This window comes from Schistocerca nitens, chromosome 5, assembly GCF_023898315.1.
Source record: "Schistocerca nitens isolate TAMUIC-IGC-003100 chromosome 5, iqSchNite1.1, whole genome shotgun sequence".
NCBI lineage: Eukaryota > Metazoa > Arthropoda > Insecta > Orthoptera > Acrididae > Schistocerca > Schistocerca nitens.
Genome location: NC_064618.1, coordinates 741,487,241 through 741,503,578, shown reverse-complemented (window position 1 = coordinate 741,503,578; position 16,338 = coordinate 741,487,241). Strand labels below are relative to the sequence as shown.

Genomic DNA, 16,338 nt, shown 5'->3' with positions numbered 1-16,338 from the left:
CAGTGTGTTTCTAAGCACAGCCCTGCCACCTAGTGAGTTTGTGCAGAAACATGGCGAAGGCAATTTCAAGAATGTACACATACCAGGTAACATGAAACCAACATTTGTTCCTTTTTAAAGCCATAAATTAAAAAAAAAAAACTCTTCCGGAACTTTTCTGACAAAGGGAATATATCTTAATGTAATTAGTGTATAAGTGGAGGAAAAATTGTTTTCAATAGGATGATGGGATTAATACATGTAATATAGTAGGAAATAGGGTAGGGGTACCAAGAAGGGAAACCTACATGTTTGCTGGTTGGTTGGTTTGGGGGAGGGGACCAAACAGCAAGGTCATCCGTCCCACCAGTTTCGGGAAGGATAGGGAAGGAAGTCTGCTGTGCTCTCTCAGCGGAAGCATTCCAGCATTTGCCTGAAGCGATTTAGGGAACTCTCAGATAGCCTTAATCGGAATTGCCAGACATGGGTTTGAACCGTCGTTCTCCGGAATGCAAGTCCAGTGTGCTAACCATTGTGCCACGTCACTCAGAGAAAAGTGTTGATAGGAAGAGAGAAGAAATGTATCTGAGGAAACAAGTGTGTAAGGTAATTTCAGTAAGTGTGCTTCTGGGTTTTCTGCTGAGTTATGGTTTCCATTTTATATACAATATTTCAGTGACCAACCCAGCCATCTTCTACAGGTGTTGCAAGTGCTGCCTGGTTGGAGCCCAGGCAGTGAATATCCATAACAGCAAAACTTTCACTACTTGAAGAAAATAGCTGGGTCCATCATCAAAATATTAAATATAAACTGAAAAACACAACTCGGCAGAACACCCAGAAGTACACTATTAATCAATCACACTGAGGTAACCTGAGAGATCACAGTTTCAGTAAGAATTTAATTACTGATAGCTTTGAGACTTACTCCAATGTTGTGCAAAAGGAAACCTGGTTGAGATGTAGAAGTTTGAGAAACATACTTAGACAGGCAATTATTGAGTCTGTCTGGTTGGAATATAGGAGGTTTAAGAGACAAAAAATTCTGATATGCAAACTGTTGAAAATTTTAAGATTTATGAGTAATGAGTGTAATTCCACACATATTTTTATTAATATAAAATTGCAACACTACTAAAGAAGGACAAGACAGCCAGAACCTATCATGTTATCACAAAAACTAAATGTTTTAAAAATCTTTCTTGTAATTATGTGTGACAAATTAACATGCTTAAAAATCCATAAGGCAAAGAGACAACAATAAAGACAAGTAATCCACTCAGGGGATTGGCCCATGAAAAGAAATCACGTTTTACTGTGTCAAAAGACAACAGATAATAGAATTGGCCATATTATGAAAAAGAAAATGTAATATGGCCAAGCTCAAACAGTATGTGTTTGTCCATGACACAACCCTTAAGGTATGGAATTCTGGAGGATGATTGTCTCATTGAATATTAATGCAGAAGACACAATACATGTATGCTATGCTTAAGCAAAATTTTTAGCTAAACAGGAGCCTGGTGAGGTGAAAATACACAACAGGTTCATCAATATGGCTTAACAATAGACTGACAAACAAAATACTGACATTATCTCTCACTTAAAACTTAAGATAAAACCTACAATACTAGGAAAAGGATATATTGCTACTCACTACAAAGATGACCCGTTGAGCTGAAGACAAGCACAATGAAATGTCAGTTACACATAATAGCTTTTGGCCAAAGCCTTCTTCAGCAAAGAAGAAAAAGGCTATGGCCAAAAGCTATAATGTGAAACAGTCATTTCATTGCACCTATCTGCAACTCAATGGGTCATCATTATGGTAAGTAGCAATCTATTCTTTTCCTAATACTGCTGATATTCCAGCCTGGAATTTCCATTAAGATAAAACTTGTTATTACTCCACAGAATCCGCAGACTGTAAACTGTACAGATGGACAGAACTTAAATTGTAGCAATGGGAACTTATCGGTTGATATGTAAGAATTTCACTGTGTATTCATTTTTGTGCCAAACTGTTATTTCTTAGTTTTGTCGGGTCCTCTATAGGAGATGGAACATTGCTTCATTTATACTTGGTTAAGTGGTCAACATGAACTACAATCTTCTGATCTGGGAGTGGGAATTCAACATTGGCAGGTGATGTGAAACACAATATCTGGAATGATCCATCTCAGAGCCATAAAAATTCCTGAGTTCTGCACAGTTCCATTGGAATTTGTTATGACATCACAAAATCTCCTACTTGGTATAGTGACATAATAACATTCTTTCGACTATAGAGCTGTTGCCTTCTTGTTATGGTTGCACTGGTCTCCTGGACCCTCTTCCAAACACACTTTTCTCTTGTAGCCAGGTGCTTCACATCACTTGAATTTATTTCATCCAGCAATCATCTACATTTTTCTTTCATTGTGGCCATCAAAAATGGCTTGCAGTGCATGCTTACAGCCACTTTTCCCCTTATGACACATCTATAAGCTGTCACATCACTGTTGCAATATGTACTTGTGGATAGTCTTTGGAGCTAGCATCCATTCTCCAAGAAGCATTTTCTTATATAAAATGTCTTCTCTTTTAATAAAATCCAGCAAGGTAACCAGCTTCTTACACTTGGCATCAGATTCTTGTGCCTTTCTTAGTTCCACAATAAGCAGTCATGTATGGGTAGTGTGGTAATTCCAGTCCTAACAATGATATGGTAGAGGATAGAAATCACTAACAAGCGATTTGCTATCAAAAACTTTAATGTAACATAGAAGTGTAATACAGTTGTGCAACTTTTAATGGCATGCAGACACAAAGACAAAGAGAGCAGAATTAAACATCATAACATCAAATATGAATGACAGTGTTCCAGTGGTTGGTGACTGCAACAGTAGGATCTTAATTTTCCTACTCAAGGCATCTCCATCTAATAAGTCTGCTGCTGGGTTCTTTTGAACTCAATAGCCATTGTAAAGCAGAATGGTTGGTAATTACCATAACTGTCATCCACAGAGGCAACACTGAAAGTAATGACTGCCAGAAGTTCCTTTTCTGCAGTGCTATGGTTTTGATCAGCTTGATTCAGCTAACATAATGTGTAACCAATTGGATTTTCTTTGCCGTCATATGTGATTCCTTACACAGCTTACTATGAAGTTGCTAGCATCACATAGCAAAATGAAAAGGTTGCTCAAAATCTATATATGCCAAGACAGGTGAACTTGTAAGAATTTCCTTTAATTTTAACATGCCACTCTTACAGACCACTGACTAGACAAAAGGAGTTTCTTTCTTTAATAATTTTGTGAGACGTTTGTGGTGGCTGCATAATTCTCCATGAAACATCAATAGTAATGGTCTGATCAAAGAAACAATTGCAATTCTTTACATTTCTTAGCACTTTAAAATCTTCTACTGTGTCTATTAATCATGGGTCTGCTCTTTGGTCTCCTGAAATTATATGGCCTATACAGTGCTCTTGTGATTGTGCAAAACTGCACTTCAGTAATTTAAAATTTAGATTAGCACCACTCACATATGTTAGCATGTTTCACAATTGCACTGCAAGCTCTCTCATCATTTTTGAATATGTAATTATGTCATTCAGGTATACAAGACACATGGTTAATGTTAAACCCCATAAAAGCAAATCAGCAAAACACTGCAACATGGCAGGAGCATTTCAGAGGTTGAAGGCCATCCTTAGGTGTTTGTAATGCATTTGGCTGGGTGATCCAAAGTGCCATCGATCCTTGGAAGGAGATAGATATCCAGGGTCTTGACCTATTGATCTGTATAATGTGTATGCAAAAGTGATAAGTCATTTGTCTCTTTTTGGTTTTCTTGTGGACTATCACTACAGGAGAAGCCCAGAAGGATAGTTGGAAAACTCTGTTCCAACAAATCTACAATATTTTTCTCTAGTATGGGCTGCAAAGCATAAGATATGTGATATGGCTTCTGGGCTGTAGGATCGGGATCTCATGGTATGTTACAGAGGTTGCTGGTTCATGTTTCTTTTAAATTTCTGCTTTATAAGTGGACTTTACGTAAACTGTTCTTTCAGGCTGTTAATTTTACTGGTATTGTATTATCTCATAAGCATTTACTCAATGTGCTTTTGCGAATATGATACCCCAAGAAATTTTAATATCTCAGCTTCCATAATTATCTTTGCTTACTAACAAAGAGTACCCTCTTCTGGCACACTCATTTGTGATAAACCAGGCTTCACATGCATCTGCTTACCATCTAAAACTTCATTCATTGTTAATGGACTGCCTAAATAAATATCTACTCCTACAAAATCTTTCTTCATCTCCACCCAAACAATTTTTTCCTTTACCGCTCAATATTGTCTTGAATTTGTTTAACTTCAGCATTATAGTACATGGTTAGTGGATTGCCAGAATGTGGCCATTTCTACACAACACCATCACATTGCCAAAATGGTGGGCATTTCCGCATATTTGGATTTCCTACATTCAGAAGTTAAATATGCCTTGGAAATAGTATGGGAAATCATTATCTAAGATGGTATTGAGACCATGTTCATACTTCAACACTTCAAATGTAAACTGACACATCCATCTGTTTATTTCCAATTCCACATTATGTGAGCCTACTGGGTAAATCTTTTTTTCCCAATCCTCTCCATCTACAATGTGACAGTTTTGTTCTCAACAACTAGTAAATTTAATGAACAAAACACTTGTCTGTATTCCTGTGTCAGTTATAAGGCAGACGGTCTACCATTGGTTTTACTTGGCATAGTTATGTTTGCCATGTGAGTCCTACCTCTCTTACTGGATTCACTTTATGGAAGGGGAGTGACAGGCAATGGCAGAACTGCTCCCATTTGTGTTTCCTGTATTAATACTCATATACACATTCCCTCAAACACTTCAGTAAACTATATGGTTAGCCAAGAAATGCAGTAAAGTTCGAAAATATGCTTTTTCATGAGTGATCTTTCTACAGTAAGCACATGACAATTCCAAACATTCAGAAGCTTTGTGGCCTGCACATTTGCAGCAAGTGCAGCAGACTTCAGCAATGAATGCACATCTAGTTGGTTTAACCCTGAGGGGAGGGGGAGGCAGGCGGGGGGGGGGGGGGGGGGGGGGAGGAGGAGGAGGTTGGGCAAACTGCCATGCCCCCACGCCCAGTCGGGAAGAAATGTGAGGCATACAGGCTTTCACAGTGTGCTCAGCAAAATACATTTCACCTCAGCACCTCCCTGTGGATCAGTCCACAATCGAATATATCCACACAGTAAATTTCTGCTTTTCTGAGAAGTACCTTATTCATTTCATTACTTTCCTTCAGAACATAAGTGTGGCATGACACAGCTCTTATATGGTCAGAAAAGCTTTCTGAAACCTCTGAAGAATTTTGGAGTAAGGTTGGAAGCTTGTCTCTATAGCAGCTCCCCTATTCTTGTCTCCACAACTATCCTCTAGTCCTTTTGCAACAACATCAAATACCTTGGCATTTCTCCACCCTTCTACCGAATTAACGAAAGTGAAAGCCTCTCCTCACAACTTACATCTGGCGGCTCCTACTAATCCTTCGTCAACCCATGTGGATATTTTTCCTATGTCTGTCCAGGGTGTCTACGTGGACAAGGAAAAAAAATTCCCAGATTTCCCGGTTAAAAATACACTTTCTCCCAGGCAAAAATACACTTTTTCTGTGTTAAGTGACCGTATACTATTCCTTGGCACTGTAACACTCATCAATCCTTTGAATGTTTATGGTTTTATATACCGAAGTAGAATTTTCCGCCACTTTAGAAAACGAAACTCAGGGGAAAAAATACACGTTTTGAAACATCTTTTATGTGCAGCAATATGTACGCTGCATATTTTCGTATTACAAAGGTATAAATTCGAATTCCAGCAAATACCGCATGTTACTTTCCAAAGCATTGAAATCGAGATTGCGATGCGCTTTTGTAAGCCACTCATCACTCATGTCACGTGATCTCGCCAGCTGATTACAGCATAGGACATGTGATGTAGTCAGCCAATAGCAAGATCAATCTTAAGTAGTACGAAAACACAAATAAAAAAAGTTAATGGTTGAAATTAATATACATAGCATTCACATATAATATTGGTCTCCAAGATAAATAAGCTGGAAGAGAAGCTAAGCTTCCACATATAATGTTGATCTTTTCTGCACGTGATACACTTTAATATACATCACACAAATGTGCCAGTAAAATTTTTAATAACGATGTAAATGTGTGATCTTCTGAGCTCGAAATTCTTCTAAATGGCCGACCTCAAAGAGATGATTTTTAAATGAGAGTCAAATACTTTGTTATTTAAGAAATTCATCGTACATTCTCGCACATAGTTCATCTTGCGTAAAAGGAAATTTGCTTTTAATGTATGTAACACTTTTCAAACCACTGTTCGCAATATTTTCCCACTACCTGTTAGAAATACCGTAGTTTCATTTCAGCAGATGCAAGAGAGCGCCAGATAAAAGTCGTCACCGCGCAATGATGCAGGAAGGCCATATGTTCGTACGTGTAAAACATTAAAAGATCTTACATTAGGTCATAAAAGAAATAAGACATCAAAGGATACTTCAAGAGCATCGGAATTTCGTGAACCATACTAAAATGCATAATTCGGCTTAAAGTGCACATTCGTATGTCCAGATTCGGATGCAAATTTTCTTGGAATACCAGTATTGTATTATCTCATGTTTGGTTCTTTATTATGGCATAATGTCATATGAGCACTTGTAATGAGCGAACAGTTGAAACCAGCCAACAGTGTGAAATTAAACAGTTCGTTTCAAATAAACTGACTGCCTCAGCAGAAAAGATTAATAAAAGCCAAATCTCTTTAGCAAACCGGCAAAAATAACTTCATTGTTCTGCAAGGCGATTAATGCTTGACTGTCAGAAAGGTGGAAATAAAATCTGAAACTAATGACATATTTTAGCCATCCATAATTACGCAAACATATTTTAATTCATCTGATATCTCCCGGTCACAAAAATCCGTTTTATCATTTAACGTGAGAGCAATAAACAAAGACAAAACAACAAAATCACTGAACGTAAACACAGATCACATGGAGATGACCCACCTCCCCATCACAACTCAGACTGCTCAGTGCGTCAGGCCCGGATCTACGATATTTCCTAACCGATGCAATATTAGGTAGTGGCGCCAAGCCACACTTCTGTAACAAGAAGCGGGAGAAGGAACTACTCATACGCGATTCAACTACGCATGCACAAGAGCCCGCCTGCAACTGCTCAAAGGAATCTAATTTAAACAGTTGTGACGTCACGCTCATCGGAGGCAATTTGTTGTTGTGAAGCATTTCATAGTCTTCCAAAAGTCTTTGATACATTTTGCTGTTGGCAGATGCTTGTATGAGAACTGTGTTTTGTTGTTGTATACGGCGCATTTCCTTAGCAACTTTACATTTTTTTTTTCTCTCATTCATGTTTCGTTGCTGCAGTGTTATTCTGCAGTAGCGGGGTACAGTAATATCCTTTGTTAGAGTATTGGTTCTTACCACTCAAAATCAGAAAAATTTAACTGAAAACTAAAACAATGAAAAATTCCCAGAATTATAAACAATTCCTGGGTTTTTCCCGGTTTTCTCCCGGATGAAAAAATTCCCGGGTTTTTCCCGGATCTCCTGGTTGTCCTGGGTCGTATACACCCTGCTGTCAAATTTTGTGAGAAGATGAGGATATTTTCACTTGGATATCTGTGAAGGTAGGAACTTGTGAACACAATGCACCATCAATTACAGGCCATGACAGAACATCCTGTGAGAATACCACAAATGAGGAAACAAGATTAGCTGCAGTCACAATGCTGCTTTGGGACATCACATTAAAAATGTCTCACTGAAGCATTTTTGCAGGTCTCCATTCTCCATCCACAGTTGCTCCATCCTCACCTGCAATTCTGAATTCATCACCAGCTGTCCTTGTGATCTGTTTGTTGATCTCCATTTAAACTATATGCATCAAACCAAAAAGAAGTCTCTGACAACAGCTAACAGTGTTGTCTCTGGTGGCATCCTCTCCCTAAAATCACAGCTTGTGACTTATGTCTGCTGATCAACTATTGGTGTAGCACACTGGGCCATGACAGGGCAGTGGCACCCAGTGTCAGTGCAGCACTGGGTCATCATAGTCACAACATGACCTTGTGCAAAGGTGACTGAGTTGGTGGGCAAGGTCAGACAGCCTTGCGCTTGTGCAGCAGCAGCAATGCTGGGAAGACTGATGCTGGTAGACTGGATGCGCTAAGCATTCATATGCTGCACTACCACACTGAATCAGATGCTCCAGGTGATGGTTTAATATATCCACCCATGGCATAATGAAAACAGGGGGAATCAGGCATCCCACCCTGGTGTCAGATTTGAAAGCACTGTGGGCTTGTTACTAACATACACATTCTCAAAAAAGAATAAATTGTATTGATTTATTTTCTTATGGGGATCACATGATGAGAATTGCCAGGGGGTAGAAGAAACTAAATCCAGTAGCCCCAGGCCCATGTCCGAGGAGAAGTTTAGCAAAAAGACTCAGCCATTTAATGTCTGTTATGGCCAGGAACTCGGAACAAAAGAGAATTCTGTTTTTTGGCCACTACTCCAAGAGCCCTCCATTTCATGAGTTACATGACCTTGCAGTGTCATTTGATTGACAGGTTGACTTCGCCAATGACAATTTGGCCTATTCCAGTACATACTAGTTGATTTTTTTCTGCAACAGTGGAAAGGCAATGATCTTCTGTAACATTTAAACAATAAAAATTTCTTACATTTGAGGTCTGCTGATACATTGTACAGATGCTTAGTACAAAAGTGGTATCTATATTCTTGTCATAGTACGTGTAATAAAGCAATAAAGTAGTTCTTCAAAAAGAACTGAGTAATAAAAATAATTTATATTCATATTTCATAACGATGGGAAGAAAAGATTATTTTTTACCCTTACTAATATGGACAGAGCACTGGAAAATATTGTTTGTAAATTTCATTTAGTTTTCTCTGGGCCAACTTCTGTAATTAAATCTTATGTTAAAGGTAAAAATCTGTTTGTTACATTTTTACAATACGAAAATTGAAACAGCACCCAGTTTCTTTTTTTTTTTTTTTTCAGATGGAAGGTCTACATATGAAATACATGTGTGTTCATTTTAAAGACCTACCCCTTTATTGTAAGTAAAGTTTTGTGAATATGTTGCAAGCACTAGTAATCAGTTAACCAAATTCTATTTCAAAAATATTTCAGATGAAATAGTTTGCAATTTTTTCAAAGCATCCACATTTAAGTAATCACAAAATTTCAAAAAATTCTAAAAAGAGTGTGCCACAGCTTATGGGCTAAATTTGTGGTTTTGACATCGAATGACCCAATGTACACATAATGCACGAAAAATGATAGCAGATCTTGTGATAGGAAAGCACTATATAGGAATAATTCCAAGTTATTATCTTGAAAATTGTAGCATGTCAAGGACAATGATACACATTTTAATTTGGAATTATGTGATGTATTTAAAGTCAGTAATACAACACAAGTACTTCAATTCAGAAAAGGAGTACTTACATACAACATTTGCAATGCATTCACCACTTAAATCACCAATCAGCAGTGGCACAGCATTTACGTTTCCACTAAGAAGAACATCTTCTGGTCTGGAACTCAGGAATGCTGTTTCACTCTCAGGCTCTATTACACCCATAAAAACCAGTGTGTCAAAACGACGCTTGTCCTGTAACACGGAGAATGATGCATTTGGGAATTATGAGCTTTGTGAGGTTCTGTAATAATTAGAACTGAAATACACATATATAATAAAAATAATAATGGTCATTTGTGTCTACACCATAAGAGGTGTCCACATGCATTTGAGGGCAGCAATTCAAAGTAAATCACATAATTATAAATATTCTAATAAGAATTAAATATTCTTTGAGAGCAATTAATACAAGCAGTTCAACAAGAAAGAGGAGAGGCTTCAGATAAAGGAAGGTTCGATCCCCTTGCTGTAGCTAACAACTGATGCTGGTACTAAGAGAAAACTAAAGTGGTAAGGACATGCAAAAGGCCCTCAGACATTGGCACAGCAAGTACAAACAACCTCCACTAACGAATTTGATTCTATCCTAGTACCAAAAATTGAGGGCAAATCTTTGATAATACTACCCATTGGTGCTGACAAAATGTCAGAAAAATCAGTATACAAGCATCAGAAGAAGATGTCGAGACAAGAGTCAATAGGCTAAACATCTTTATAAAAGTTCCCTAACAGTAACTGCACACCATGGAGGATTCCTTCCAAAATTAATTTTTCTAGATTTCAGCCACTGTTCCTCTACAAGCTCCTGTCCAGAGCAAAATGTTTCATGTTCTTCCTTGAAATATAAAACTATTTCCACTTCATGGCCTCTATGAGATGGTACTGATCACAATGAAAGATCTAAAGCAGTAGCTATAAGACTTAAAATTATGACTTTGGTGTGAGGCTACATCACATGATATTATATATTATAAAAGATAGAAAATCATGATATTATTGAGCCTCTTTTTAATATTTTAATATAGATAAACTCTCAATAAAAATAGAAAACTTGATTATATTTATAGGCATGTATAGTGAGTAAAGTGTTACTGAAATAATCCTAAACAAGAAGGCATATTGAGATACAATTTATCAAACATGTTTTAAAAGAAACATGTAAATTTAGGAAGGAAAATTATGGCTGCCAAAGCCAGACTGACAGAGACTGTGGTCATGTGTGTGCGATTTGCATTTGTGTGACTGAATGTGTGTATTTCATCCATTCTGATGAAGGCCTCTGTGGCAGAAAGCTGTTTTTGACAGTCTTTTTGTTGCACCTATCTGTGACTCAGCATCTCCACAATGTGGTGAGTAGCAACTATGCTTTTCATAATATTATCATTATTCCATCCTGGATTTTGCATTGTTTGAAGTTCTACTGAACATGTGAACACATTAACATCTCTCAATTTCTTAGAAATGCACAGACATTTTCCATCTGAAAGCACCTGGATTTCATAAGAAATTAGAAGCTTAGGGATAGTACTGTATAAACAAGGGAAGTAAACAACATTTGAATATGAGCTGTTCATTATCAGTCACTGACAGTAACTCGCATCAGTTGAGAGCACTGTTACTGGAAGTAAATACTTTATTATACTGTGATGGGTAATTTCACAATCTAAATATTATACTCCTTCTATTTAGGTGTCACAAGGACTTGAATGCTCCCTTTGTCAGATAAGTTCCGGGACAGGGCTCTTTGCTTCAGGTTTGAAATACTAAAAAGCAACAAACATTGTTTTTATATTAGCGTATATGTGTGCATCCTTGATATCATCTTGGCCATGTTTCTGTCCAGACTCACAAGGAGACAGAGCTGCATTTAGCAACACACTGTTTGGGTTCTTGACACATTAGTTACAGTGACACAAAGGATGCTGATTTTGAACAAAGAGTGAACATTAAGTTCTGCATTAAACTCAGGAAAACCTCTAGTGAAACGTCTACAATGATTAAGCAAGCATCTGCAGGCAAGGCACTTTCAAGAAGCCTTGTTTTTGAGTGGTACAAAAGATCTCATGAAGGAAGAGACTCAGAGTAAGATAATCCTACAACAGTTGCTCATCTACAGCACAAACACAAGCAAACGTGGAGTGTGTAAGGCAGTGATTGCAAGTAGACCATTAAGTACTGTGTGTGTGCAATGTTAGAAGAACTTAATTTGAATTGTGTTGTGTATCATAGGATTTTACTTGAAGATACAGTGAAATGGAAACTTAATACAAAACTCATCCATCAAACATTAACAGATGAACAGAAAGAGGAAAGTTGAAGAATCTCTGATTAACTACAGGATACAGCCAGATGTGGTTCCAGATTTCTATCAAAGATTATTGTTGGAAACAAAAGTTGGTGCTACCAGTATGAATCCTCACATGAAGCATCACAGTTCTGGATGATGGACTCCTGGATCACAAGCATCAAAGAAAGTCAAACAACAACCTTCGAGGACAAAGATAATGTTGATCACATTCGTTGATAGCAAAGGATTATTTCACCATTAGTATGTTTCACTGGGTCAAACAGTGAACCAAACTCTTTACATCAAAGTCTTGAAACATCTGAGACAAGCAGTTCGAAGTTGCTGCCCTGATTTGTGCCATCCCCAGAACTGGTTGTTACTGCATGACAATGAAAGACCGCACACTGTTTCATCTGCCACTCAGTAAATGGCCAGACATTCTGTTATTACCTTCCCAAATCCATTTGGTAGGAGCTAAGATTTCTTTTTTAAAAAAAAAACCTGTCCTGGAACTTTTCGGACAGGGATTAAATAAAGTACAATGTTTTATAGAAAGTGAAGCTTTTTATGCAAAGAATAAATTCCCAGGGTGCTAGTTAATGATTGGGTTGGGGTCAGCAAGGAGACAGATACTATACACAACTCTCTCTCTCTCTCTCTCTCTCTCTCTCTGTGTGTGTGTGTGTGTGTGTGTGTGTGTGTGTGTGTGTGTGTGTGTTTTATTTTCTAGCTCTGATAAAGAAGCTGAGAGATATGCATTTCTCAATGTTTTTTATGAGTTTACCATCTGTTGGTTGGCACCTCTACTAAGTTAAAATTGATAAATCCCCTTATAAACAGAGTCACATATGTAGTGATGTGGTTAGTATATAAGACCACATATTAGTAAAATCATGGAGTCTTCTAAATCCATCAGATAATACAGTATTTGTGTGTGGCTCAATGGCTAACTCTAAGCCTTTCAATTGGACACTACTTCAGCAACTTGTGTGTCCCTAACTACCCCAGGGACTTACAGTTTACTGTGGAATCTGATCCACATGTCATTCCTGGTGATTCCTCACGTCATTGAGATGTGAAAATTAGATTAAAGGCAGACTGAAAATTTCTGTAGTCTGACCAGGATTTGATCCGTTCACCTCTCGGTTTCCAGGAATGCTCTTAACCACCAGACCATCACACCAACAACATGTCAAATGAATGGCTCACAATGTTTATAATAAAAATCAATTTCATCTGAATTATTATATGCCCAACTGCTGTATACATGCAATTATTTACGTTTTGACTTTGAATTCTTGTACACAGTCCTATGAACAGTCCAGAGTGCTTGTGGAAAAGTTATCAACAGGTTCACAGTTGAGATAAAGCAAGAAATTAAGAATCAATACAGATACAAAAGAAATTTAAATTTAAAAAAATATTGTATTAAACAGTCCTATAAATTATCTGAGTGTCTAGATTCAAGGACTAGTTACTTGACAAGAAGTAGCACTCATTGTTTAAAGACCTCCATTCCCATAATATATAGGTGTATTTTGTTTTATGATACACTGTCCTGTGACATTAATGTAGTTACATGGTGTTTGCTTTCAAATGTTTCATGCTGTACATGCTAACATCTGCAAGTCGGATTGAGCACAAAACATGATTCATCAGAAATGGGCACCTGTTGCCACTCAGTGGATGTCCAGTTGTGATATTGGCATGCAAATTCCAGCTTCAGTCAGCATGGGTTCACAAACCACACATCTGCTGTGGAGCGTATGCAACAATGTTTGCTGAATGGTCATTGAGGAGACATTGTTGGTAGCCCTTGGTTCATTTGGGCAGTCAGTTAATCAACAGTTGCACACCTTTTCACCCGTACACATCTCTGCAGGTGTTGTTGACCCCTGTCATCTATGGCACAGCTGCCTCAGTGCCAGTTCTGGATAGTGCCATTTTGTCATACATGGTTTCCTTTAACCATGGTGGCATGCAAATAGTTTACAAACTTGGCCAGTTTGGAAACACTTCAACGCTTGCCCTGCAAGTCAATGATCATGCCTTTTTGGACATCAGACAAGTCACTCCATTTCCACATTACAACAACTACTGCACTGCTTTCCTTGCCACCCAGCACACTTTATATACCCAATGTGTCTGGGTTTTGTAAATATCAGTTTCATCACATACATACTAAGTTAGGAAATGGAGATGTAATATAAATGAGGAAGCAGCAGCTTTTTCCAAAACAGGTAGTTTTCTGTTAACTTCACAATGTTCAATTAAAACCAAACAAGCAGCAATAGTTTACAGAAATTTAATGGTACTTAGTAATTATTAATATAGTTTATAACAGCTGCTTAGTTTTATTATTCCTTGTCTTGTTCATATCCCTGAAGACTGTCCTTCATTAAAGGATCTATACAAAATGATGGCTATGTGAGTGAATGTATGAACAATACTTTGGGAGAATACTTGTCAGCTGAGTTACAAAATTAGGAGACAGAATTGTTGGCCAATACTTCCCACCAGGAAGCGAAATTTCTGCACTACTGATAGAAACATACAAATGTACATACACTATCCTAGATTTTGGAATTAATATCTCTTTCCTTGTGGGGGAAGTTAAAAGGAAGGGCAGGTCACTCAGATTCCAGGAATAGAGGGGCCCAACTGTTGTGAGGACAAGTGGAGAAAGAGTGGGGTGGGGGGGAGGGGGGGGGTGGACAAAGCAAAAAGATAATCAAGAAAAGAGTGACACACAATAAATTAAGAAATGATATATAATGAAAAGCTGATGACAGTGAAAGAAGAGAGATCCGTGTAATCAATATTTGTAGCAGGAACTCAGGTCCCTTGAGTCACACTGTAAAGCATATTCAGCAAGTGCGTATTGAGTGTCTCCAAAGTTCTTTTCTACCCATTCATTGTACATCTTTTACAAAAAAGTATAGCCATGTTTAAGGGTGAGTTTACACTCATCAAATTTTACAGCACTATGTGGCCATAATCATATTGCTATCAACACTACTGAAAGTGGCTGCAATACATGGCTGTACTGCAGTACAGTCAGACAACTTTGCTGATGCACCACACTGTTCCAGGTAGTTACCAAAATATTTGCTCAACCAGGTCACCTCTACATCTGTCCTTGTAAATGCTTCCCTCTCACTCTCAGCTTTACTTAATCTTTCTCATGCTGACAATACTGCAGTGTCCAGTTATGTAATTAGAGCAGTCAAATAACATAATTTCAGTTCAGTCTGAATGATGTTGCACAGTTGATTTGTTAATTGTCTACTGGAATGTAGAAGTGGGCAAATGAGACAACTGTGAATTCCATAAATATAGTACACACATCTACAATCAGCACTGTCAAACACAAAAGGTAATACATGAAAAGGCCAAAATCTGAAAAAGACATTGTCACTGCTATCATCATAGTAGCGAATTTGCAGTAGTGCATCATAATTTCATTCCACATAATTTCTTAGGGCTTCTAAACTTGTTCTGAAATTTCATTACATGTGTTTCCATGTTCATTGTCACCAACTTGGGAAATGTCTTTTTTTATTGTGTCTTTGTACATATTACTTTTCATGTCCAGTGACTCTGATTGTAGATGTATCACACATTTATGAAATTCATGGTTTATCACTGTACCGGTGCACCAAATTTAAATATTAACATAAATAACTGATATTATTTCAGATCTACTCAACAAGTGGTGGCAGAACACAGACATAAAGGAAGGTTCCAATCAGGAAGGCTTTTGGAGCCAGTGGCTCCTTCTTCAGGCAGAAGGGTTGGTTAGGAAGGAAGAAGGGTGATGGAAAAGAACTGGAGAGATCTAGGAAAAGGGGGAGATTTGGGAAACTCACACAGAACTGCAGTCAGGGTGAGAAGAAAAGATTAATTGTTGGGGACTGCATCAGACGAGATTTGAAAACTTGAGAGCTTAAAGGTGGAAGACATAGTAACATGCAAGACAGAGATTACTGCTTAAACATCATGCATGAGTTAATACGAGACTTGCAAGCCAAGGGTTGAAGTGTTTCCAAACCGGCCAAGTGACTGATAATGAACAGCTCATACAGATGTTGGTCACTTCCCTTGTTCATATCCGTTTCCAACTGAACCCACACGATCGTGCGGGCTCGGTTTTTATTTTTTTACGACAAACTGAATCTCTTGCCTTGCTTCCAACCGATCTGCAATGGTCGTGCAGGTTGTGCACTACGCGTTTCTCATGTTTATGTTGCCATTAGGCGCCAACAGATTGCAGCACATGATGTTTAAGTTGATCGAGAAGTGAGCATTATGGCGACGCCTGGTTAGTAGCTCATAATTAAGTTAAATTGAATTGTTTCAGCGATTTGCTGGATCTGGTTATTTGTAATAGTGTGTATAATGTTGTGATATTGATAATTATTAGTAACTTCATATCTTTGCACAGTAATTGTGCGTTAAATTTGTACTAGCACGATTGTGCTTAGGTGTTGACTGTGT

General features: G+C 37.8%; 1 protein-coding gene across 1 annotated transcript in view; it reads right to left on the bottom strand.

The window, feature by feature from the left end:
• LOC126259688 (cholinesterase 1-like) overlaps positions 1-16,338 on the bottom strand; it is a 186,940-nt gene that overhangs the window by 68,914 nt on the left and 101,688 nt on the right. Inside the window, exon 7 of the mRNA XM_049956647.1 lies at positions 9,581-9,746. Coding sequence (XP_049812604.1) covers positions 9,581-9,746 — 166 coding nt within the window. The remainder of the gene's footprint in view (positions 1-9,580; positions 9,747-16,338) is intronic.